General features: G+C 42.5%; 1 protein-coding gene across 1 annotated transcript in view; it reads right to left on the reverse strand.

Moving 5' to 3' along the window:
* Positions 1–9,820: 9,820 nt before the first annotated feature.
* The window catches only part of skia (SKI proto-oncogene a), a 77,183-nt gene continuing 59,416 nt past the window's right edge, over positions 9,821–27,587 (reverse strand). The window contains exons 2-7 of the mRNA XM_023411496.2: positions 19,021–19,137; positions 18,235–18,350; positions 17,365–17,663; positions 16,903–17,249; positions 15,043–15,273; positions 9,821–13,786 (exon numbers count right to left, since the gene is read on the reverse strand). Coding sequence (XP_023267264.1) covers positions 13,598–13,786; positions 15,043–15,273; positions 16,903–17,249; positions 17,365–17,663; positions 18,235–18,350; positions 19,021–19,137 — 1,299 coding nt within the window. The 3' untranslated portion in view covers positions 9,821–13,597. The remainder of the gene's footprint in view (positions 13,787–15,042; positions 15,274–16,902; positions 17,250–17,364; positions 17,664–18,234; positions 18,351–19,020; positions 19,138–27,587) is intronic.

Consider the following 27,587-nt stretch of genomic DNA (forward strand, 5'->3'; position numbering starts at 1 on the left):
CCCCCGCCCCCCCCCCCCCCAAAACACACACACACACACACACACACCTAGCTTTTACACTGGCATAGGCTAATCATGTCTATGAGGGAAGTTTTTACTACTCTGGAAAGCAGCTATGATTTTGTGCTCCATCATTTGGAAGTTGGAAGAAGATTGAGAAAGAAATGTACCAGGAATGTGTCCTTGCATGGATTTGACTGGCCAATGCAGCATCAAGTTCAGTCTGGACACAACCTAATGGTGGCTTCACACCAAACAACTTTTCAAGTGATTTTACTGTCAGATAAATTTCCAGCGTCAGAAATCATGAGTTTTGCTACAATTGCAACGCGCTTCTGTCATCTCAATTGTTTGGTGTACTTTTAAAAGGCTTCTCTAAGTCCTCTAGTGTAGGGTGGCCATAAAAGGTTAGCTCGAAGATGATTTTTTTTAAAAAAAAAACATATTTTACTTTTAACCTCAGCACTATGTATTTTTTTGGTGTGTTTAAGTTAAGGTTTGTCTGAAGATATCTGCATCCACATCAATGTAGCAAAGCATTTGGTTAACAATAGAAAAACCCAGCAGTAACATCAAATTATGAGAAAATCCTGACAAAAGTCCACATCCCTGGTTTTCAGGAGATGTTTTTATGGCTATAGAAGGGACATGGCATATTTGGCCGACTCATCAGGGAAGATTTGCCTCAAGGCAACATTGAAGGAACACTTTAGTGGCAATATTTTCACACAGCTACTGACAGTTTTTTTCTTTTTTCCTTGGGAAATTTTTATGGGACACACTGAATCACCAAATTAGTGAAGCATTTTCATTTGACCTTGTAAGCAAACTGTGCCAATGCCACCCATGATTAAATGTGTGAGTCATTTTCAAGAAGCATGCTTTCAGTGGTCAGTCAAGAGTTGGTCTCTCTGTGTTAAACTGACAGCAGGGTGTCAGGCAGCTCAGCTCAGTTCACCTGGAGGAGTTTGCAGTATTGCGTGAATGGACACTATACCACAGGTTTACACTGTGTGTGACCTTGACAATAAGTAGATATGATCATGGCTTTAGGTTTGAAATCAGATATGATCCTCCCATTATTTTGGATGGATACCTTTTGTAAATCACATCAGTCCTACACAAGTGTAAATCAATTTCATAGCCCAACACAGACATGTATAATGAGCAGCCATGTGTTTATTATCACAGGTCCAAGCACCACAGCTCATTGACCCGACTCTCTGTCAGGATACTTCTTCTCCCACACTTCTCTGACCTTCTGAACTCCACATCGATTTTTATTGACATCATTTTGAGGTGCACCTGTCGCAATTCTACATATCAACCCTGGGCAGTTTTTGAGAATGTATTGTTTTCACAAATATACCAGTGTTCATGCTGCATCTGCTTGTTTGCTGTTGATGGACACTTTTGTCCCACAGGACACTGAGCATCATAAAGACGAGCAGCTCCTAAACTTTCTTTGTACACTGTTTGGCAAGTTACTTGAAGATTGTCTGGTGTTGTGGAATATCGTCCACGTCAGGAGGAGGTTGTGGGGGATGGATGGGTCAACACAGCACAGGAGAGCGGTGTTCGATTCCCATGTGGAACCAGCAGTTTGTGATGCTTCTTTTATCCATGACCGTTCGACAAAGTTAACCGCGCTGTTATTATTGTAACCATGACAACAAAGATTGTGTAATTTTAACCAAGTAGGGCTACCTTTAACCCAATTCATGCTCTTTTCCCAAACCTAACCAAGCTATGACTGTTTATTATTGTAACCATGGCAACAAAGGTTCGGTACGCCACTGTCAGTACAGTCCGTGTGTTTATTATTGTAACCATAACAACCAAGGTCTGGTACGCCTGCCACCATAGGGGCGCTATTTCAGGAGACACTCCTATGGGTCGTAGCTGAGGGTTGCAAAAAACGACCTATATGGTTGTTCAGATTGGAGGACTGGTTGGAGAGCGTTTGCTGGTTAGATTTCTGTCTGATTTGATCCTGATTTGTTGTGAAGTCATGCCGACGACAGCGACAACAAGCTCACAAGATCAACACAGCTGCATGAGCCAAACACAAAACCTCAGTGACTGATCTGAAATCTCAGGCTCAGATGTTTGACCAACAACAATGATGTTTCATGAAAACTGCTTGTTTTCTGTTTAATTATGGTGATCTTTTAACCACAAGCCTTGTAAGAGTTCAGCCTTAGTGTGAACCAGAAGGGGAGGTACAATTCTTCCATAAAGTCCTCATTCACTATGAGGTCTGGAATCAGTTTATTTACCTGGAATTCAGCAAAAGATGGTTAAAAAGAAAACGTAGTGAAATGACTGAAATGAGAATAATTTGAAGGGATTGGGTTTGTTTTGGGGGGGTCACTGACATGTTGACGAATCAGCGACATAATATTAGACTGAACAGACAAAACGAGAGGAGGAAAAGATTTCAAATAGGTTTCTTTCTCTTAGAAAGTAAAGTAAATATAGCAGTAATTAGGGTATTCTCATTTAAAATGTGATAGCTTGACCTGATGGAGCCTCTACAGAGGGTCACAGAGTCACAAAAAATGAAACGCTGTCTTTCCCTTAGGGGTGTGAGTGTGGTCAGCAAATTTCAGACATCCCAGTCACAGACAAACAAAGAAATGGACAGAAGCCGTGAGCTAACCTCAGAGCAGAGGCTGTGAGCACCATGAATCTGTGGTCATTTTCAGGGTGAAAATAGTCGCAAATTTCTCCTGCTAATGGCTTCAATCTAAAAACATTATACATTATATTTATACAGTATAGTACTACTAAGTGGTTTGTCCTGGGGAGGTGGTGGGGCTGGTGGGATGCCATGAAAGTTCAGAATTTTGAAAGCAGAAAAGCAAGCTTCTTATCTTGTGTCTTGTGTGTGTGATGAAGTTTAGGAAGGATTTACACTCCTTCTAAACTGCTGTCCAATGGTCCGAAAGGTGTTGGGAACCCCCTCTTCCTACACCGTCAGATTAGAGGGCACTTCTGTAACTCTATGAAACGGAGAATCCGACATTCATGCTCACTTCATGCTGGGATTGGCCAGCTGTGCGGAGTGAGAGAGGATTAGCTTGTAAAGGCGTAAGGAGAAATTCATTTCTCTCTGTCCCAATATTTCACTGGATCCTTAATCCGTCCAATTATTGGAGAGAAATAAGATCAAAGTGTTGCCAAACTGGAGAAGTGAATGCATCGCTAATACAACCAAGGCACTCACAAGCAAACTGTCAATCAGTGGTATAGACCACAAACTCTGAAAATGCATTCTCTCAGAGGTCTTACGCAGTCGCTCCATAATTTGAACCATCACCAAAAACAGTCACACGGTGCAGACGAGAAGCAAGGCTTCACACGTCAACAGTTATATGTAAAGGATACAGGCGTCACGCGTCACTGTTCTGGTTCACTCTTACTGCTCTCAGACCACATACCACATCCACAGTACTAGGAAAATGATCTCCGTCCAGAAGACCATTTTAGCTCTGTATCACAAATAATCTCCGTCCATATTATTAACACTTGAAAACGCCTATCAGATGACCATTCATGTACAATGGGCATGCGCAAGTCTGTGTTTATTGTGTCTATTCTACAGCTGGTTAGTTGTAGAAAATACTATGAACGAGGAACAGCAAAGGCAGTTGTAACATTAAAATGCAGAATTTAACTGCACAACAGCTGCAAGCAAAGACAACAAGGTCAATAACACTTGTAATTCATTATCCATGCTGCATTCACCACTGGTAGTCATGACTGATAACACCCAATCATGAAGCGACTGTGAGTGTCCACGTCATCGTTTCCAAAGATCTCAGTTTCTGACCGTCCAGACTACAACACAACCTAAGGCGTGGAATGCAGCATTTCCAAAAGTCTCGGTTTTAGGGGCTTGAAAACCTAGAAGTGTGGATGTAGCTTTACACAGGCAGCTGTTTTTACAAAGAAAAAACTAGTCCCTCGGTCCACTACCTGCTCAGCCACAAACAGAGACCAGCTGGTGAACACAGTCCCTCAGGAGTTGGTTTGCAAGGTCACCATATCGACTTAAAAAGTAATGATATGTCAATGTTGTGATCAGATCTTGTTTCTGCTGCCCCCACGTGGCCAAAAATCAGTTACAGGTTTATGCTTGTGATAAAAAGCTGCGGTGTTGAAGTCTTAAAGTTTAATTTTACATTACATTCTGTTAAGCTGGCTGGTGAGACAGCCAGCTTTGGAAAACAGAGTAAAGAATGCACAGCAAAACACAAAAATGATCCGTTGATCCTATATTAATCAGGATTTCAGCTGTTGTCAGTGTTGAATTTAACTGTAGGACAAACAAGCAAAGTCTGTATTAGGATTCATATCCCCCCCATCCATCCATCCATCCCCTCTGCAGACGTCAGGCTAGAGCTGCTTCACTTCTGGATCCAGAGTGATTTATCCTTGGCTGGGGAAACCCATCTTATTGGCTTCCTCCCAGCCACGTCCTGCAGGGCTTACTGCGATGGCAGCTGATGTGATGCACAGAGCTGCTGGATTGACAGGCAGAGTGTCTGAGACGCTGATCATTTTTGTCAAGCGGAGATGGTAAAATGCTGCAAAGACCCATAAATATTGAAGCTGCCTAGGGGCCGATGACCTGTACCGGCTGATTGTGGCCTTTCAGGCAAGGCAAGTGCGTGTTGTGTGTGTGTGTGTGTGTGTGTGCGTGTTGTGTGTGTGTGTGTGTGTGTGTGTGTGTGTTGGAGAGAGATGAGTCCATTAGGCTGCAGGGAAGTGTCCATTCAGAAGGTGAAAGGGGGAGGGGGGGGGTCAAGTCTGCTGTGTTTGGTGAGTTGTTTCCTAGATGGAATAATAAACAGAATCAGCACATGCCTCATATTCAACCCCTTATATTACACTAAATTACAAATAAGATGCAAAATGACTGTGTGCTGTCAGCGTCCATCATACCAGCACAACACATTCACCATTAGAAACAATACAATACACAAAATCTTTCCCAATAATGTTTGTCCTTTATTTATGGATTTAACATACAGCCACTGGAAAATTGCATAGAAGCCATCAGATAAAACCTAATGTTGTTCATAAGGTTTTTAAGACTTCCTGCGTTTCAAAACTATCAGCACTTTATTAGGAACACCATGCTAACACTGGGTAGGTCCTCCCTCTGCTCTCAAACACCCTCAGTTCTTCATGTCATTGATTCCACCAGATGTTGGAAACTTTCCTTTGAGACTTTGCATCACATGATTTCTGCAGATTTGTCAGCTGCACACTCATGCTGCCAATCTCCTGTTCTACCACATCCCAAAGCTGTTCTATTGGATTCAGGTCTGGAGACTGAGGAGGTCACTGAAGTTCACTGAACTCGCTGTCATGTTCATGAAGCCAGTTTGAGACGACTTTTGCTTTGTGACATGGAGCATCAAGGTTGGACGTGTTGTTCATTCTGATGCTTTTCTGCTTTCCGCAGTTGTAAAGAGTGGTTATCTGAGTTACTGTAGCCTGTCAGCTCCGACCAGTCTGACCATTCTCCTCTGACCTCTCTCATCAACAATGTGTTTCCTCCACTGAGCTGCTGCTCACCGGATGTGATCAGCAGTTTCCGAAATACTCAAACCAGTCCGTCTGCCACCAACAATCATGTCACAGTCAAAGTCACTGAGATCACATCTTTTTTTTTCCTCATTCTGATGTTTGATGTGAACATGAACTGAAGCTCCTGACTTGTCACAGGATTGAATAATTGGATAATTGCATGAATAAGCAGGTGCACAGGTGTTCCTAATAAAGTGCTTGGGGAGTAACATTCAGGAGCATTTTTCAACTACAATGTAAAACACTTTTCTTAAGATGTAAAAAATGCATTCAAATGACATACGAGACAATATGATAAGATTCATATGAAAAAGATTTTCATACAAACTTAATGATACAAACACGCTGAAATGAAATGAAACAGATTAAACAGAAGAAGAAAAGAACGATATGAGTCATATATGAATAAATACCCCTGAACCTGATTTAGGATAAAGGAGTGTGAAACAGAATTTATTATTTCAACGATTTAAAAGAATTTATGACCCTGATGACAATAAGCAGACCTGTCTCAGACCAGCTGAGAGGTCTGGATGGTTCAGAATGTAGCAGAGCAGAAATGTATTTTGGCCCTGAACCATTTAGTGCTTTATAAATCAGCAGTATGACACAGAGGACATGTGAGCTCAGAACTGGATTGATGTGAATCCACTCTCCTGGTCTTGGTGTTGACTCTGGTAATAGTGTTCTGAATCGGGTGGAGCCGTCTGATCGACTTCTCACAGAGATCTGCAAAGACACCATGACAGGAGCTGAACCTACCGAAGATATAGGAAGTTCAGACGTGTCATTTTATTATTGCTCTATTTTCACGGTGGCACTAAGCTTACCTTTTAATTGTCTTAATTTTGGTCTGACTTTATATATAACTTATTGTCATGGTCAGTCATTCCTATCAAGATAATAAGATTGTACTCACCACGGAGATCAGGTAACTTGGCAACATCAGACAATCAGACCCCAGATGTGTGTTTGTATCAGTCAACAAACCCAGGGTCAGGGATTTGAGATTTTAACGTGATTTTAAGATGCAATGTGCTCATGACATAAATTATTGGTTAAATAGGACAACTTTTCACTGAACTTCTAAGGTTTCTACTGAGATGTTGACACCATTGTTTACATCCATTTATAGAGTGAAAGTCTATTATTACTATTATTATTATTATTACTATTACTATTGGGAGTCATAGACCTCGACACTCGTGATTGAGGGGAAAGGTAACCAAAGGTTAAATAAGACAGTTTAGGTAAGCTAAATATCCTTCAGCTAGAATGTTCATTTTTTGATAGAAAACTGCAAAATATATCCCAGAATTCACTGAGTAATGACTGTGAGGTGGATCCAACAACAATACAACAATAACAGCTTAGCTAATGTTAGCTCACATCCTCTGAGGACCATGAATGTCTGCACAAAATTCCCATCGTGTCAACAGTTTACCTTTACTGCACCTATTTTTCACTTTCTACACAATATAAAATGTATATAGAACTGAAGGACGTTAATGAACTGATCTGTTTGGAGTTGTCCTGCTTTATGACACATTGTTTAACTGGTATAACATTTACTCTGACTGGTTTTTCTTGGCTTTAAAATTTCTCTCTGTTTCTCTCTGTTATTTTCTAGTAGTAAACAGTGATGTGGCAGTGGCTGGGGGCTGGGGATGGATGGGTAGGAGGAAGTTCTACTGGGAGAAAATAGCTCAGAGCAGATTATTCAAAAAGAAAAAAAAAGAGAAATGAACATGAACTTAGTTCAATATTCAAAACTGTGAACCTGAACCAGTTCATTTTAATCTCTGTGAACTGAAATTGGAGCTAGCTCTTATGAAGTCAATTAGTGAATAAAACCCCGTATTACAGTAACATGCAGTTTTATATCAGGATATTGACATATTTCATGATATTTACTGATATGCTAAATAAGGCAAATCATCACAAAAATGATTAATGAATGAAATAATCAGACAGAAATGTCCTTTTTGCCTAATACAGCAAAGTAAACACCTGACAACTATTTAATCATGTTAGAGAAATTATATTGAAAATGCTCACTGATTTTCAACATGATCCTCAATGGTCTAATGCATCCAGAGATATCAAAGGGATAAATATAAGTATGGCACAAACAGACAGTGGACAGATTATTATCTCAAGGTACACATAGTTATTTCACTCAGCTCTCATAATTAAGAACGTAAAAATGAGCCTATGAACACAGAAAATCATCAGGATATGCACACTAACAGTAAAGCAGTGTGTAGTATACAGAAACTTCATTTGCTGAAATTTTCATTCAACTTTGCGTAAAATATTTCAGCCATTTATTGTGTTGTTGTGTTGGATTACATTAGACTGTGGGGTGTTACATTATGCTGTGTGTGCGTTATTTTGGCCACCCATTTACATATAACAAACATGCATCTTTCCCACTTCAAAATATGGTCAAAAGAAGTGCAAGCATATCTGAAAGCGCCTGTCCAACCGTTCATAAAAAAAAAAAATACTTAAGATGTACTGAATGAATTAAACATGACTTAGTAATTGACTGTACATTATAAAACAGCAGGAGCAACGGAGGCAGAGTAAGACTAAGAGAGCTGCAGAGAGACTCCAGAGACTAATGAGCTAACTGCAGGGCGTTCTTCCTCATGTGACTGCTGTAATTGGGTCAGTCAATAGCCCTGTGTGGTGCTGCTGCTGCTGCTGCTGCTGCTGCTGCTGCTGCTGCTGCTGTAGAGGAGCGGAGAGTCTGTCTGACAGGCCAGCCCACACCACGCTGACGTTGTGGGCCACAGTAGCAGCAGCCAGAGAGCTTCCTCCACTCACTGTGCAGGTGGAGCCATGATCAGGCGCCGGGGGAGGAGTTTAAATAAAGGTCCCATATTTGACACTTTTCCTGTGTTTTATTTGAAGTGTTGAACCATAAGAAGATATTAATGGTTTGAAGAATCAAAAACGGTCTCAGTGTCGCTGGAGCGCTAGTAACAACAGGTCGGTGAGCCAATCAGAAGAGAGGTTTCTGAGTTTGAGAAACTTAGGACGCCATTTTAATAGAAGCCGATCAGCATATGAACATTTTCATTGTTAATAAATTAGCATTTAGCAGTAGCCTTGTCTTGAGGAAGCCTCTGACTGAAACAGGGTAGACTAGCTGTAGCTTCTCAGTGGGACATGTTTCTGTGGGTTGAGTCACTGCTGTTATTTTTTGGTTTCTAGCGTCGTCTTCCGTTTTAAAATTTATACTTTACATATTCATAATGGCAGAGGCTATATTCCAGATACTTTTGTCTTTGTTTTAATATGGAATTTAATTTAAGGCAGGGTTTGAAGGTCTGACAGCTAACCTATGCTGTGCACACACAGCCGTGTGTGTGTGTGTACACACTAATGAATGTTTACATCAAATGCTGTCAGGCTGAGTGGGCGTTAACTTCAGACCTAGCGTACATTCCTTTCTAGTTAAGTGTTTGCAGCTCATCTTTTCCATTTCACTGTTTTCACAGTAATTGTGGAGGTTTCTGCAGCAGCTGCTCTAAACCATATCTGTGTATATAAACCGGATGAGAGGGTGAAACCAGAAGAATGTTTAGTGTTGTTTTGGTTGGCTGTAAAGAGGCCGCTGCACTGACAAAGCTCTGCTTTGTTTTACCTGAAAGTAGTTGCATGTGTTTCATTTGTTTATCATGTATATTATTCTGATAGGACTCATTTCTTTTTGTTTTGTCATTGTTGCAGTATGTTCATTTTCTTTTATATTTAGTTAAGTTTTTCTTGTTTTTATGAATTAATTATTAATTATTCTGAGAATTCTGAAAAACAGAAAATGTATGCGATCAAATCAACAAATTAAACAGATGACAGGTTTTGTTGTTTCTAGTAATACATGTCTAGTTCTTGACTCAAGATGAATCCACTGTACAAATAGATTTTAACTTTTTACTCTCATCTTCATGAATCAATTTATGTCTCAGGAAATCCGAAATCAGCTCCCCTGTTTGTCTGCATGAGGACTCACATATCACCCATATGATACACATATGATTATTAATCATCAGAAGAGATGATCTGTCCCGACAGCAGGACACCACCCCCTCCCTGAATTCATCAGTGACATGAATTAGGAGGAAAACGCTCCGTCTGCAGTATTTACAGGATAATTAGGGTTTGGATTGTTTACCCAACAGGCAGTAATAAGGAGAAACTGGGTCAGTCAATCTGGACAAACAACTTTATTTCTGGTAATGCATCTATACACTGTACATTCAGTCACTGTAGTATATAAGCATAGCTATTTTCAAACATAATCTCATAAAGTCCTTTACTTTACAATATAGTCCGTGTCGTGAGAGAAGGGGACGGGTGTCGTCGGAGGAGAGATGAGGGAAAAAGGCGTGAAAAGATGAGGGAAACAAGGAGATAGATGAATAAGCCAAGCTTTTTTTTCATACTGTATATGTGGTATTAATAAATGGGAAAGCTTACATTTACCTCTTACATAAAAATATTTCTAGAATTGTAAGGTTTATATAGTATTAGCAGCAGCACAGGGCTAAAAAGATACATGAGGATTAGGGGGGAAACAATCTGCAAGTGGCATTGTGTGTGTGTGTGTGTGTGTGTGTGTGTGCGTGTGTTGTGTGTGTGTGTGTGTGTCTGTGTGTGTCTGTCTGTGTGTTTGTGTGTGTGAGTGTGTGTGTGTGTGTGTCTGTCTGTGTGTGTCTGTCTGTGTGTGTATGTGTCTGTGTGTGTTTGTGCGACCCATACTGTAGGTCTGTTATCTGATACTGAACAAACTGTTAAAAATATATATGAACTGGTGAAAAAAGTCATTCAATATAAAGACTCTACAGTAAAAAAAAAATGAAAGAAATGGATTAACATGTTTATGTAGGGAATATTCTCTTACGCACTGCATCATTAACTGTTTTTGAAACATTTCAGTTAAAACACAAATTCAAAAAAAAAAAAAAACAGAAACAAAAACAAGACAAGCTATTGTAAGAAAAGATTTCTTTTTGAAAAAGGAAACACCATGTACATATATTATACAATATTGTAAATGAAAAAAATATTTACATTTGAAAATTCTTATTCAAATCTTCACACTGGCTAGTATTTGTCTATTAATATGGACTGTTATTGCTGCTTTACTGTCCATTATATAGTAAAATGATTCTCCTTTAGAAAACAAGATGTTGTTAAACTGCTTTTTTCTTTTTTACGCGCGGGAGAGTGAAGAGCCAGTGTCGTTGTTGTCTCCCTTCTTTTGTAGAAAACCACGAGTAAAGTAAACTACACAGAGGCTATCAACTCTTTTTGAGTGTAAAAACAACTACAAAATGTACCAATTTTTAGGTCTGCCAAAGTCACAGACGCAGTGTCAGCCATGACGGATAAGAAACGGGCTCGTCAACATAATGCCCTCTTTATTATCCTCGACACGTCCGCCTCGGGACAAGTCAGCAAAACTGGGAATAAACAATTAAGTCTTTATGTACAACCCAAAGTAACAATTCACCGAAGCAAGTGTGTTTTCAAGATCTTCTATAAAAATTGTTTGAACATGCATATCATTGATTTCAAATAAAGGAGGGAAAAAAAGCACTCATTCAGAAAAAAAAAAGCCTTAAGCATCTAGCGTTTGTTTAATTGTTCTCTGCATTGAAAAAGAAATTGAGTCTGTAAACTGGTTGGTTTTAGGAACACTGATAAAAACAGCTGCTGAGCTGCTGAACCTGCACACAGGTAGACGATGAGAGGCCCCGCCCCTACAGCTTCATCGTCAGTTCTCCTACTCTGGAAACCTTTCGCCCATGTCCAGGCACTTGAGGTTGTCCAGCATTGCATTTTATTTTATTTTTTCTCTCTTTTTTTTTTTTGTCGTCTTTTGCTTTTTGCAAGTGTGAAGTTTTCTTTTTTCTTAAGAACAATATTCGGTTTGTTGCATTTTTTTCTTTTTACTTACTTCTTCCTCTTCTAAATAAGACAAATTGCTTTATGTTGCATAACACAATAAAACCCTTACATGTACAGTATCAATGCCCAATAACTGACTATATGTATGGCAAACTTTCTCAAATTTCATGCATAAAGAAAATATGAGTTTTCTATTGAAAAAAAGTGAACATAACAGACAAGCAATAAAATATCTCCACGTTTAAAAACAACATCAACAACCAAAGAAAAATTAGCATTAACACAATGTACATTCTGATTGCATTGTACCCGCTGTGTGACGGCAGAGTCGCGCTCTCCGCCTTCTGAATAAAATCAGATTTTAATCTTCCAACTTTTTGTTCAGAGGCCTGTAAAAAAAAAAAAAATCACCTCGATGATGTGCAGTGTGTCATTAGCGAAGTTTGAACCGGGTGTCATTATATTACAACAACGGGGAGAATTTGTTGCCAGAACCTTTGTAACAATCCCAGACTGCATCAGCAAGCAACAGGTAGAGCCTTTTTTTCTTTCCATTTATTTACAATACTTTGCCTTAAGAAAACAGAGCAACAGCATTTATTCGAGATGCATATAATCAATAAAATGCTCACTGAATTTATATGGTAGCAGTCGTGTATAAGATGATGTTTTCAAAGTAAGATTGAAGACAATAGTGGGAGTACAATGCATTATAACAGTATTTTTGTTATGACAAAGTGCGATTCATTATTGTAAAGTAAAAAAAAAACAAAGAACAAAAACAAAACATATATTTATATTTACATTAATTTAATTAAAATGAACATTTTGTGGTTCTTGCCAAAGTTGCCCCATCCAATCCACTATGATTTCATACATGATGGTTCTGGAGTCAGCTGGAGTAAAAACAAGGCCACGCACATCTGGAGGATTTTATCTTTAGAAGATAAAGACATCCGGGTTTTGACCCAAACGCTTAAAAACACATATGGCAGCCAGTGTGAGTGTGTGCGTGTGTTTGTGTGTGAGCAACACTTGAGATGGAGATTGCTGGATATTGTTATTGATCATCCGACAAAAGTGCTCACTAAAACGGTACAGCATGTTTTTATGTCCAGCGTCCAATCCAGAGAGAGAAGAGTGAGAAAGATTTCGACCCCGCTCTGAGAAATAAATGATTTTTATAAAACAACAGGAGGAGGAAAAGATGGGTCACTCAAGCTCCTCCCCCTCAGTGGACTGCGATGGCTTCCTGAAAAACCGACAAAACCACGGTGGCACTGTGGAGAGTTCATCTGCTTGTTTTGTTCATCTTCTCATTTATTTGTATCTTTTATATTTTCCGACTCCAAGAGCACAGAGAAACAAAGAAACTGTCTTTCTTTTTGTTGTTACAGTTTTTTTTTTTGTTTTGTTTTTTTTTTTGTTTTTTAACATATCGCTATGTAGTCTCTTAAATAGCTTATAATGTCTTCAAAACCCTCCTTGTCCTCATCATCATGGCGAGGGACGGCGATGGAAACGTTTTTGGGAACTGTATCTTAAGTGTGAGCCCTGCTCTTCCTGGACCGTCACAACACCTCAACAGCTGTGTAACTCTAATAGAATATGATCATCTTTCAGCATTTATTATCACAGACGTCTGTCCAAAAGTCTCACTTTATTTTCTTGTCAGAGAAAATACAGGCACAACCACATTTTGTGCTATACATCTGCTTTTTCTTTCATTCTCGTGATGCCGTCTGAAGTTCTGTGAGTCTGGAAGGTGCCAGTCAGTGCTTGATTCAGAAACACATGCTTCCTTGCTGCACAATTGTATTTTGCTGTTTCCATTCACTTCACTTTTCATGGGCGTGATGGAGGATACAGGTCCTTGTTTCTTCTCTGTCTCTGGTCCGAAGGTGAGAGTCTTGTATTTTTGTGATCTGGAGGGCGAGCGTGATGGACAGTGGTGCGATGGGGCCCGGCCCGGGACTCCTGGGTGCTGGGTTCTCTGGTCTGAGTTGGGCAAATGATGTTGGGGGATCATGGCGACAGGGTTTGAATGATTGGGGAGGTGAGTTCAGCTGCTGGGTTAGTTCTCAGCCAGCATGTCCTTGGGCGTCCCGTCCTTGTCGCTGCTGGATTTGGGCCAGAGTTGCTGCTGTAGCTCCTTCACCACCCTCTCCAGGTGCTCCCTGGCCTCCCGCTCCTGCAGCAGGTCGGCTCTAAGCTGCTCGCGGTCGGCCTCGGCGTGCTGCAGCTTCATCTGGAGGTCCTCGATCTGGAAAACACATGGCAGGAAAGACCTGTCATCATACAGCAGAACAGATCTGACTCCGGACTTAACCAACCACTGAGCCTGTTCTATACAACCGTGCTGTATATCGCAATATTAGGGCTGGACAGTATGAAGATATTCACTTTTGAATATCACCAAAGCCTGATGTTAACGCTCTCCAGCTGCAAACAAAATGCCTTATTCCTGCGCTTCAGAATTCACACCCTGGTGGTGCAGTTGTCTGGGAGGCCAGCTTCATCAGTGTGGATGTGGTCTGAGTCGGAGTGTCTCCGCCTTCTTGGTCTGGTTTCCCAACCAATTGGGCTTAAACACTGTTTAACAAGTTAACAAATGATATTTCTGTAAAATTAGATTAGAATTACTGTGGAATTTGTATAAATGATCAAATTCTCTGCCGTTGGATCCCAGGATTTCCGCAGCTACAAGAAAACCCAGTGTCAGTTTGAATTTGAATGCAACTGTGTGATCACAATATAATCACCAAACTATTGTCTTAGTCCAGACAAAGGCCAAAAATTGCAAGATTGAGAACAAAAAATTTGTTTCTGCAGGAAACAATCAATCATATGTCCAGTCATATTTATCTCACTGCACTAATTTGAACAGATTTTACTTCTATCTATGTTGATACAATTTAGTGGCATTTATAGCAGAATGATCTTTGAGAGCACAATGATACTGGAAGTGTCTGAAAACTTTCCTGTCCTGGGCTGCAGCAACATAAACGCCTAAAACATCTTGTCTTAGTGACAGCCGTCCAAGGACAATTGCAGTCTCTGCAGGGAGGCACACAGATGCAGCTGGAGAGCATAACCTCCCTCTTGTTTTGTCTAATCTGCATTTCCCATGGTGCCTGGGGGAAGTCGACGTCTCTTCCTGTTTCCTTTCGTTGGAGGACTTATCGTACGTCTGTGCACTTGGCGCTACACCCATTTATTTTTGACTGGGGAAGAGGAAATGTGTTTTTTTTCTTGCCTTCTCCTCTGCTGACCTTGAGAGTGTGTGAGAGAGTGAAACACTGCAATTACTCTGAGGGTGTTGTCTAGACGTTCTGCCACCACATTTGCACACATTGTTAGTCTGGTCTGCCTACATGCTTGGCCTTGTTTGGCTTCATTTATACCCTTGTTCCACATTTCTCCAATGTATTATCAAGATATTTTAATCTTATCTTTAAAGAGTTTAAACCCAAAGTGTGACCAAGGGACAGATTCTTCCAATCCTTCACCCTCACTGACCTGTGCCGAGTATTTTGCGCGAAGACGTCCAGCCTCGCAGCCCTTGTCGCAGACCCTCAGCTGCCGGGCCTGCTCCAGCTCCCGCTTCAGACGGATCCGTGACTCGTTGGCTTCCTTCATCTTCTTCTCGCTCTCTGCTCGCAGGCGCTCGATTTCCTTCCTCAGGTTTCGCTTCGCCTCGGTCGCCTCCCGAAGCTTCTCCTTCTTGGCCACTCGCAAGAACTCCAATTCCTGGGAAGATGAGAGTGTAGAGGTTAGCATAGAGGCAAGGCACCTATCTATCTGGGCTTTAAATGGTAAATTGACGGCACTTAAATTGTGCTTTTCCAGTCTTATAGACAATTTAAAGCATTTCACCCTACAGTGCTTTTGCTGCACATATTTGTTCACAGATGATTTTTTTTAATATAACTTGAATGTATTATTGATAAAACTGTCCCTAATGTGTCACACGGTGCTTATGCAACTGCTCTCCACACCAGTGGATGCATCTGTCACATGTCTGTTTCACTGTTGACACCCAAGCGAAGGCTGCAGTGTCCATGTCAGTGTTTACATTAAGCCAAGTCAGGGTTTAGGGCAACGTGTGGGCTGACAGAACTTAGGTTTCCTTCCTCTGAATCACTGAGAGAGTGTGAGTTTGAGTGTGAGTGTGAGTGTCGGTGCGTTCATGCGTGTGTGCGTGCGTGTGTGTGTTGTGGTGACACACCCATAGTCTTCTCATGGGAACCCAGCAGTTTGGACAAACATGTCTGTCATCAAGCTTTGTTAGTTCCCTCAAAAAGAGTTAAAAGACACAATCCCATCACACCCTTTACTCTGCTGAGGCTTTACATAAGAACTCAGTGGATACCATCAGGGTTAGCTCAACTCAACACAGCAGGAGTTACACCAGCAGGTTGTTTTAAAGTGAGACCACTGTTCATTCAGCTGGGAGGTCAGCTGCTTGCTTCTGCACACTGACGGAAAGTGAAAGTGGAGTGCTGTCGTGCAGGAATCAGTTTTTCTTTGCTCAGGATGCAGTTTTTGTGTTCCTCACCCACACACACACTCCTTCGTCTGCACTTTCTTGTTCTCGGTCCAAGACCAAAAATAAAAATGGAAGTCTGGCCTTTTCCCTTTGCAGCAACATCCGCTGTCATTGTTATCACTTGCCAACTCATGCTAAGCTTTGCGGACAGTAATAATGACTCAGAATCCACTTCTGCATTTCTATGTGTTTGCTCAAGTAATTTCCTTAGTGCACCAACTCTGAAAAGTTTCTGTCAAGTCTGGTTTCATAAAAAAAAAAAAAAAAAAAGTTGGAGGAAGCATTAGGGTTGTGTGAATTGTCACAGACTGAGAAACCTAATTCTCTCAGCCAACAGTGACACATACCATGGTGCAGTCATTAAAATAAAATCATATACTTTGTTGATACAGCCTGTCAGTGAGAGAATAGAAACACTTGATTGTTGGTTGTAGATCACTATGGGTAACACCGGAAACATTTATAAGTCAGTGTTTGTATGATTATCTGTGTGTGCTGTTCAGTTATTGTACAAATAGACAACCACAGCTTCTCTATAGAGTTACACTGACGCATTTGGTGGGTTGGTGGCCTTGAATGACGCAGAGGTTAGTTTAGGTAAAGCAGCTCCTATGTTTGGTATGATCATTGAAAATACATTACAATCCCTTTTTAAATTGGCCATATTGTATAAAGAGTCAGTATTTGTGCACAGCTCTACTAACCACATCTTGGACCAAGCTCTGTACTTAACGCGCACGAATGAAGCTGATATCAATGTTACTCGTTTAACATGAGGAAAGATGAACACGCGTCATATTATTCTTGCAGTCACGTGAATGGGAGTGTACCTGTTGGAGGTTGCGTTTGGCCTGCAGGGCCGATCCCAGCTTCTCCTCCTGCTTCACCCTCATCTTAACAATCTCGTGCAGAAACTTCTCCTTTGACTCTTTGGAGTCGAGACCGTTGTCCAGCGCCTGCCTCAGGCTCTCCAGCTCCGACTCCAGCCCCAGCTCTGGAGGGGTGATGGGGGCTGCGACGGGCGCGATGGGTGCAATGGCCGCAGCTGAGGGGACAGTGGCCTCGGCTGACGTGACAGTGCAAATGGGCCCTTGGGCGCATGGCGAGCCCAAGTCCTTGGCTGAGCTGCTGGATGAGGTGAAAGACGGTGACGACAGGGAGGACAGGGACGAAGTGACTGTTGGGAGAGACGAGAGACGAGAGACTTGGTTGATCTTGTCAAATCAGGACTTCATTTAGGAAGACAGTTGAGATCTATGGATCTAGTTGCTGGTATTGAGTTCTTTACTTACGTTCGTCCCGGCTCTCCACTTCGATCTCCACCTCAGAGTCCTTGTCATCCTGAGGCAGCGGCAGCTTGCTGGCAGTGAAGGACGGAGGGCAGGGGGCCTCTGATGGTGGCGGCTGGAGCTCCCCTGTGGCTCTTCTCTTTCGAGGCCTGGAGTTGGCTCCTTCACCCGGGGGTTCACCTCCACTTGGGTGGGAGGTGCTGGGTACTGACGGGGACATGGGACCCACCTTCCCCAGGGGTAGTGGTGTGAGGGCAACATTGGGGGCCACGCCATTCTCCAGACTCTTGTAGTTGTAGAAGCTGAGAGGAAACCAGACCGTTTAATTGCTCGTCTCATGATGTTTACATGAAATAATCCAAATCAAGACTACTTAATTTACAGGAGCTGCATTCAGGCAAGTAAACACAGCCAGGACCATATTGTATGGTCCGATCTGGACAGTCTATGCCAACCAGGGTAGAGAAACATTCAGATAAAGTGCCTGCAGCTCATTCCTCCCACTTTATGAGAAACTGGGCCAGATCAACTGTGATATGGTGCAGCCTGCACTGGCATCACCATGGCAAGTGGGTGCCCACATTATGAGTGTGTGTCAAATGTGTGTGAATGGTGGAGTGTGGGAGGCTGTGGTACAGTCAGACTTGACCTCTGTGACACCAGCCCACCCAGACAAGTGAGAGTGTGTGCTGGGAATTCATCAGATCCAGCGAAACAAAACAGCAATATATCATCACTCGCAGTAAAAAGCTCCTCTTAGAGTCCAGATATATCACTGTTTGTAATTAATTTTTTTTCTAAGTCAGTTAAGTGCTGTTTGGTGAGAGTATCTTCCATTTTGGATCTGGTTGTCCTGTGCTGTGCTGGGCTCACCTGTCTCTCAGCAGGGCCAGGGGGTGACTGGAGGGCTCCTTATCACCAGCAGAGATGTGGGGGGACCAGGGCCTGAAAGCTGACGGCCTCTGCCGGGGTTGAATGCAGTTAAGCCCCTGGAAAAAAAACAGATGATACTTTAAATCACAAATAATAAGAAATGAAATACCACAATGAACGCATTGCATGGATTAAAAAGTCTAGAGGTTTGATACCTAGAATAGGGTTAGCCTAACCCATGACGTCCGTGTTCTAATAATTATGTTAATTATTCTTTTCTCTGCATTTAGTTGTTGAATTTCAGTGTAAAACTGGAACCACAAAGACGTTCTGGCGACTGAGATACTTTAGAATCACTGCAGATGTTTCCTCCTGAAGTTCGGTGTCACAGCTGCCTTTGACCTCGGGTATCCACTTGTAGAATATCTCAGGACTTTCAGTACTGTCTCACTGGAGAGGGGTCAGTATGAAGACGTTCTAAGTTTACCTCCATGGTAGATTTTTTTTTTTTAGGGAATATCGATCTTCACAGGCGACACCTATCATTATATTGTGGTTATATTCTGTTTCACTGCTCCCTCGCACTTCGCTCCATCTCAGTAAGCGACTCCTTCAAGCTCATCGCGTCTACAGTTACGCCCTATGTTAGCACGTCTCACCAAAGTCTAAATTTAAGCGCTACCCTCATCTGAAAACCTCTGTATAGCATTACATGACATCTCATCTCAGGCACCAATGCGTCATCATCATTACCCACATCTCCTTCCTGAGTTTAGCGGCACTGACCTTATTGGAGGCAGACAGGGACTGTAGCCAGTCGTGCTGCTTCTCTTTGTCGGCCAGCGGGGACTGCGATGGGAAGTCGTCATGTTTGGACTTTTTGATCGGGGTGGGATCTGAGGGCTGGAAGAAAAGAAGGACATTTGTTTTAAGTTTTAAAAATGCAGGACAGATCATACAAGTGAGATCTGGTTGTGTTTCATTCAGCGAAAATCTGTTCTATGTCAAACAAGTTTGAAAGTGTAAACACCGCCAGGTTGATTGATTTTCCCACGTGATATGAACGCACCGCAGGTTTCCCAGTTGGCTGCTGGCTGTCGGCTGTCGTGCTAAAATGTCAATGAACTGAAAATGCACCCACTGGTGTCAGACAGACCAATAACTGTGTGTGTGTGTGTGTGTGTGTGTGTGTGTGTGTTTGTGTGTGTGTGTGTGTGTGTGTGTGTGTATATGTGTGTGTGTGTATGTGTGTGTACTATGAGATGCCTGATAGGGGAGTGCCAGCAGAGGTGTCTGATAGCTGGAAGTGTGAGTGTGTTTAAATTTAGGTGTGGTGTTGACTCGGTGTGAAGTTGTGTGTCTTTCTGTGGCTCTGGAAGTTGCTACAGGCTTACTCTCTCTCTCTCTCTCTCTCACACACACACGCACACAATCATGTTTGCTTGTGGGCAGCCAAGAGAGGAGGCAAGAGGTGACTGGGGCAGTGTCTGTCTGTCTGTCTGTCTGTGTGTGTTCTGTGTGTGTGTGTGTGTGTGTGCGTGTGTGACAGACAGATACACCCACACATACAGACAAGTAGGGGTTTGTTTCTCTTTCCCCCATTAGGCTGGCTCTGTGGCCATGACCTCAGCCTCTCCAAGCTGTGGCTGTCACTAGCTGCCACACACACACACACACACACACACACACACACACACACACACACACACACACAAGGGCAATTGCAATGCATTTCTGATTGAACAAAGCGTGTGTGTGCAGCTTTCCAAGAAAATCCAAATCGAACACTTTTCTTGTCGGAGGATTTGTAATGTTTCCTGAAGCAGGTGGAGGACAGATGATGCAGATAATGAAACCCAGCAGGGAATGAATTATTATGAGTTAACTACACAGAGATTGTATGACTGTGTATGGCTCTGATGTGGGCATGTAAATAAAAATAAAACTGTTCTTTTTACAGAGAAAATTAAACCTCTTATATTTGGATTTTAAACACTAAAGTAGTTTCTACCGAAGGATTTAAATTCTTCTAGACTTTATGATCTGACAGATACTTTGTTCAAAAGAATCCCACCTCAAATATGAAATTTTGTGAGCTGTATAAAAGCCGCTTCCTTTTGAGATAAATCTTTTTAAAACCTGTGGAGGAAAGCTACATGAGTCTGTACTGACTTGAGCATCAGCTGCTGTTCAGTTCTGCTGTTATCATACATGTTTTTATCAGTGTGCAGAGATCCCGTGTTGGAGTGGAGGTCACACACATGCAACCCAGATCTGAGCCTGTCAAACCAACAATATTTCTAGAGGGGATATATTCACTCACTCACTCACACCGCTCGCTCTCTCTCTCTCTCTCTCTCTCTCTCTCTCTCTCTCTCTCTCTCTCTCTCTCTCTCTCTGCTTCACTCTGTGGTGCTGTCTCGCTCTCATGTTCTTTCTCTGAGGATCTCCCTCAGGAATCTACAGTGAACTGCTGCAGTGTGAAAGAGTGGGCAGAACACACTGACACACGCATGCACACACATATACACACACATCACCCCCTGCGTGGTGTCAACAGGTGGTCATTGGTAATGGGGTTAGGTGCTCTCCCTCTCTCCACCACGCTGGCAGTATGTCATGCTCTGCTACGTGTGTGTGTGTGTGTGTGTGTGTGTGTGTGTGTGTGTGTGTGTAACTAGAGCTGCTCTCACAGGAAAGCAGCGTGGCTAGACAAACAAATATGACTGAGGTCTGCTGACGTGACAGCTGCCCTCCATCCACCTGGCAGTGTCACAGTTTCATGTGCAACTCCATGACCATCATTGCCTTTCCCTAACAACGCCAAAGAGCCTCCATGTTCTGTAGGACTCGTCTGAAACCTTCATGTTGTATTTCTTAAAGGCCTCATATTGTATAAAGTGAGGCTTCCATGTCTGTTTTGACCATAAAGCAGGTCTAGGTTCTATATTAATACTGTGAAAGTATCAAAGAGCTCAGGCTTCTCCAAAGAGAAACGCACACAGGCTGTTTTCAGAAACGGAGCCTTAAAAAGAGCCGTCAGGACTTCTGTAACTTTGTGATGTCACAACAAAGCAGTCACCGCTCTCCTTCATGCCCCAAGCCCGGTCCACTGGATCCGCCATCCAACCTGGCAGGATTTGCTTTCTCTGAGTATTTACCTGAAATCTGCAATATTTTTATTCAAATGCTCAGAAAACAGTGAGCCAATCAGAAGAGAGGATCAGAGCCTCTCTTACTGACCCGTTGTTACTATTGCTCCAGAGAGCAGCCTTAGACAGGCGATATAAAACTACATCAATATGGTTTTTGGTTAAAACTACAAATATATCTTCTTATGGATCAATACTTACTAAAACACAGGAAACGTGTCAAATATGGGACCTTTTTAAGGCTTTCATCTCAGGACCATGTTTTTGGTCCCCTTAAAGGCGTCCTTAAAATGTGGAAATGAAATTTATGGATTTCTAGATGTTTCATTTCAAATAAAGGAGATTAGAGGTTAGCCCTCGTTTGAAGAGCTATTTTCATTTTTTTTTTTTTTTACAAATAACCACATCAGAGGAGGTTATTTGTGAAAAGACACATGCTCCAAAGATCAAAGTGAAACATGCTGTCTTGTTTTTCTCATTTGTGTCATGTAGTTTTCTGTGCAGAGTCAGACTATATCTGAGTAATGAGCTGTTTATCTCAGACACAGTTTTTCTAAACACTTCTATGGAAAAAAGGGTTGAAACGTCCAAACATTTATGTCCACTACAAACACCTAATGCAACTCATATAGTACATTTAGTTGTCTATTTTTGCATGCGATTTGGATGATTTTAAGCTTAGGGTAAATATAAATAGGTAAATAGGTTGATTTACCAGATTTCAAAGACATCCACACAATAACTGTCGGAATATTTTAGTCCAGACTGGAGTGATTGAGCAGCCAATTTATTGACCAACTGACCGACTGACTGACTGACTGACTGGACGACATGATTTACTGCGCTGTAACTAAAACACGGTAAGCAGAAGCTGTGCACATGTTGTACATTATTGTTTTTTTTACATTTCAAAACCCCTTTCTTTGTAATGAGAGGATGGTTTTTAATTGCTGTATGTAGTAAAGAGACTGTGTACAATACCAAACTGTAGTACAGAGGAGTCCTGACTGTGGTTGGTAGGCTTGTGTGTTATCTAAAGATGAAGAGATATGTCCTACATAACAGGGCAGCAATGCAGGGCTAGAGGCAAGAGGCTAGTCTCTGCGATTCAGCCCAGAGAGTGGCTGATCATTCACACACACACACACACACACACACACACACACACACAGCACTGCCTCTGGGCAGAGTGTCTGTGCCACGTGCCAGTCCTCGTCTCGTGGATTACCAGTTGCCAACGCCGCGGCTCTCCATCAGGGCGAGATCTGGCCCCGGTAATCTTGGACGGAGAAGAGCGTCGGGGGGTCAGCAAAATTGGCAGCTGAGCTCTTTGGGCTCAGCGGTGGGGGCTTCAGGGAGGGAGAAATCTGCATGTCTCGATTACTGAACAGTGGGACTGTGAGACATGAGGCAAACAGACAGCCGGGGTGGGAATTCCTGTTTTTAAAAAAAAGCGTCTCGGTGATGTCTGTGGTGCTGGTTCTCAGGGGATCCAGTGTAAAAACATAGACTGGTGTGATTTCACTATAATTTGATTCACTTAAAATGATCCCAGTAGAGTGAATGATATCTTCCTATGTGGGATTAAACATTATCAAACAGGGTCTGTGGCTGAGGGACACACACATACACACTCAGACCCCGACCGATACACTTCTCATGGAAACTTGACAGTGCTCTCTGACTTACAGCAGGCCTGCTGCAAGTGACAGAACGGGGCTAACTTCAAAGACACACAAAAATATGTGTGTGTGTGTGTGTGTGTGTGTGTGTGTGTGTGTGTGTGTGCGCGTGTGCAAACATCCACGCACTTTGCAGCCCACCCTCTTCATGATCCAGGGTGGATTACGCAGCATAGACAGGATGTCACACTTCTAAGATAAGGCCTTCCGATTAGGTGAGGTGTGTGTCAGACGTGCTCAGACTGCTGCGCCGTCTATGTATGTACTCAGCTGCAACGCCTCACACTGAGAACATGACACCTCATAATATCTACGCAGCAGCATTACACTGGTGTCGGGGGGGGGGCTGGCCTTTTATTAAAAGACAGATATCATTTTATGATTATTTTTCATGCTTCCAGAGAAAAGTAGTACAGCCCCAAGAGCAAAAAATATTGGTGCTGCACCTTTGAAGCATGTATCTGTCAAATGCCGATTTACGGCCCCTTACTTCACACACGGCGGTCAGGAATATCCCCTGCATGAGAAACTCACAAATCCTCCAGTCATGGGGCAACAAAGGTGGAAACAACGAGAGCGTTGGGCTTATCTCAGCTGCCGTAGGGGGACCCCACGCAGGGGCTCATGTGTGAGCACGTGTCTGGGCAAGTGTATGTGTGTGTGCGTATATGTCTATGGCTGTGTGTATGTGAGTGTGTATGTGTGGCAGAGACAGGATGGGTGGGGTGATAACAGTCTTCTCGGTTGAGGACTGTCTGTGCTGTTTGAAACTCTCATGGTTTCGGCATACTTCCTCTGTCTGCAGGCCACTGCTGTTTGTCACTGACTGAATGCTATGAATAGCACTTTTTTATCACAATACAGTGAAGGATTTCGTCAGACTCGTAACTTAGCAAAAACCATTTTTGCCGCCCTGAATCACTCTTTTTGAAAGGTTCTTTACCTCTAGCGCTCTAATCCCTCTGCAGTGGACTTTCATAAAGGAAAAAAAGCTTGTTTTCTAAATGCCCCCCCCCCCATGTCTTCCATGTTAAGGAGATTCAAATGAATATGTGTTGAGACAACAAAGCTGCAATCAGAGAAATATTTCACCAAGAACTGAGGACGAAATCTGTGGATATGTGTGGTTGAGAGAAAACTTACTGGGGAAGTGAAACTTGTGATTAAAACTGACTTTGTTACATTTTCACTATGTTGACCTTTAGGCAGTTTAATTACATTTTTCCCCCTAAAGTTGCGGACGTACAGAAATGCTCTTAAAGACCCTAGTGGTCCCACGATGGGGAAGCGGTGCTATAAAAAAAAAAAAGCCTTGAAGGAATGTATGAAATGTTCCAAATCATCCTGTTGTACCTTTTCTGAACATATCAGAGGCGTTGTTTCTGTTAGCGAGTACGCTGAGGAAGCAAAGGGCCACAAATGAGTCAGTCAGCACAGAGTTCATGTGGAGGATGTGGAAGTCCCGCAACCTGAACAACCATTCAACCCTCTGATACAACCTCGTAGGAGTATCTCCTGAAACACCGCACCTACGGCGGCAGGCGTACCGGACCTTGGTTGTCATGGTTCCAATAATGAACATGCGGACTGTACCCAGAGCATCGTACCTATCTTCGTCACCATGGTTACTATAATAACAGTCATTGCTCGTTTAGGTTAAGGAAAAGTTTGTGATTTAGGTTAAAATAAGTACTTCCTCAACATTAGACGATCTTTGTTGTCATGGTTACAATAGAAAACGTGAGAATAGAAACAACATATACTGCCACTTTCACATGGGAACCGAACACCGCTCTCCTGTGTCATATTCCAGTGTTTTGTTGACCCATCCATCCACCACATCCTCCTCCTGATGTGGACTTTATCGCTCTCTGTATTACGTCATCGCACTTTCCATTGCTCCTGTCATAATTACCACGGCTGCTAGATTTCGCCTAACAACAAAATGTAACTATGGGTCATAGTAACCTGCTGCACAGATGACCTATGGGCTCATTTTATACAGGAGCAGATCAATCTCCATCCAGGGAATTGGTGGAAGAAGAAAATGGCAGATTATAGATTAAAGAAGAATCCTTTGTTACATAAAGACCCAAATGGGAAACGCAGCTACAACTACTTTCTATTTCAAGTCCAACTTAATTTGACTTAGACAAAGTCAAGAAGGCAACAAATATGGAGGAAAGGTTGTTCTTGTTGTTATGGGCCTTATGGTTTACACAATCACTCTCTGAAAACTTGATTTCCAAGCTGAGGTGAAACTCGCCTTAGGAAAGTTTAGATGTGAGAACGATGTAGACATCTCATGCTGTTGAAAACGGGAGTGCCCCCCCCCAAAAAAAAAGCCACCAAATCCTATCGGCTTTAACTCGAGCTGCTCTTGTGACAGAACGCTGAATCTGTTTCTTGATACAATCTGTCAGTTCCGTCTCCTTGTTATTTTTTTTCTGCCACACCCTCCCTACTCCTTGTCCTCCTCCTCCTGCTGTCTGCCCCCGAACCCTCCGCCCAACTCGTCTATCTGTTTGAGAGCGTTTCCTGTGTCATAGATTACCGGATGTCCTCTACAAACAAGCAAGATTCCAGTCGCAGAGAAAAAAAAAGCAAGCAAAAGAAGTTAGACAGAGACTGCAAGAAGCATCATGGGTAAACAAAGTGCCTGCAACTGAAAACTCTCATGGAACAAGATGGCTGTCATAAACCAAATGAGAGCATAACACCAAGAAGAAAACTTTTTTTTTGATTAACTGTGTTCTTCAGGTTCAGTTTGGCGTTCACCAAGAAGCAGTTATCTCCCTAACGATCTCATGGCTTGCCTCTAAGAAGACTTTCGCTTCTATAAGCAAAATAAACTGCCAGCTGGGGAAGACTGTGAAATGTAGCTGAAAGCTCTGGAAAGAAGATTTCTTTTTGTTAAAGCTGCTCAGAAGTGACATGATAAATTGTTAAAAAAAAAAAAAAAAAAGAAAAGAAAGAAAACTTTTTCAGTGCCGTGTAAATCTTGGAAACACCACTTGTCACTGCAAGAAATCATTTCTGCTTTGACCGCACAATGCGACAGTGTCAACACCGCATGACTGTCAGAGACCAGCAGCAGTGTAGTGGTATGGTGCTAAACAGGTTGCCTAACCCAACTCCCCCCCAGACTAGGCCAAGATGAAAGGGCAAACAACGTGTTTTCTTTGCTGTTTCTTTGCTCAGGAGGGCGAGCGGAGCCGCACCCTGCCTGTGACCTGACTTTAGCCTCTCTGCATGTCTTGCTGGGGCCCATAGTGGTGGAAAAGGGAGGGGCCCCTTCCTGGAGGCAAAGTGAGAGCTTAGCTCACCTCATACAAAACAGTCACAAAAACCCCCCACACATATGCTGGGAAACAAACAGGTGTCAGACAGCATGTCATTCCACTGCTTATGCAAAAAAAAAAAAACAGGCTGACTGACTGGGGACGCTCAGGTTCAAGGCTGAATTCATTAGCTGTTGGCCTTGCAGCAAACAAACAAGCTGAAGCACTTTAGTTTCCCCCTGAGGTCTGAGCAGTGAATTGTTGTGAGCAGTGTTGGGAAGGTGAGCTGTTGAATTTACCACCTGTCTATGCTAATTTCTCAAGTCAGAATGACACTCGCTCCTGTGTGTGTGTGTGTGTGTGTGTGTGTGTGTGTGAGAGAGAGAGAGAGACGGACATACAGGATAAAAATACACCGAGCACCGTGGCTGCTCGCTCAAGTGAGATTCCTCGACTGTGCGTTTGTGGGTTACACACACGCAGAGCTCCAATTCTGGCAACTAGTTCATCCCACCATCGTCTCCTTGGCTGAGAAGTCACAGAGAACAATGGGTGCTCTGTCTTCAGTCAAGTAAATAGCAAAGAAAACACTTTACATAGTTACAGTCAAACCATTGCAGCACTGCACTGCAAAAAGATCAAATTAATGTTATTATTCAAGAGCCTCAGTCTTGCTGAGGCAGAGTTCTGACTTCAAGATAAACTGGTTTGCTGACTGCACTGATCTAATATTCACTTTGATTTAGTGATGAGAAATTTCTCCCATGCTCAGCACATAAGTAACTGTATTTATTCACTTCAAGTTTGGAATTATAAGCGAGTATTAACTTGTTGAGCTTGTTGAGAACAGTGTTAAGACTCGCAGGCAAAGACACCTGCCGGGCAACAGCACAGCACAGGACTGATTGTGTGTGTGTGTGTGTGTGTGTGTGTGTGTGTGTGTGTGTGTGTGTGTGTGTGTGTGTGTGGCAGATGTTCAGACTATCAGGTAGCTGTATTCAGAGAGGAGGCCCCAGCAGTACCTGCCTGTACCACCTCCCCTCACATAAACCCATCATTTATCCCATTAGAAGGGAAGCTTCTCCTGCATTCCCCTGCTACTTGAAAGAAAAACAAAAAGACACTGTGTTTCCACAGTCCTAGTAAAAAAAACAAAAAAAAACAGCTTGTATTGATACTGCTGCTCCGACTAAACATGCCAGTTCTCCTGTCACCTCCCAGTGTTTTCCTGGGGGGAC

Source organism: Seriola lalandi, unplaced genomic scaffold (genome assembly GCF_002814215.2).
Source record: "Seriola lalandi dorsalis isolate HSWRI2012SDOR001 ecotype SW California unplaced genomic scaffold, Sedor1 jcf7180002054469, whole genome shotgun sequence".
Taxonomy (NCBI): domain Eukaryota; kingdom Metazoa; phylum Chordata; class Actinopteri; order Carangiformes; family Carangidae; genus Seriola; species Seriola lalandi.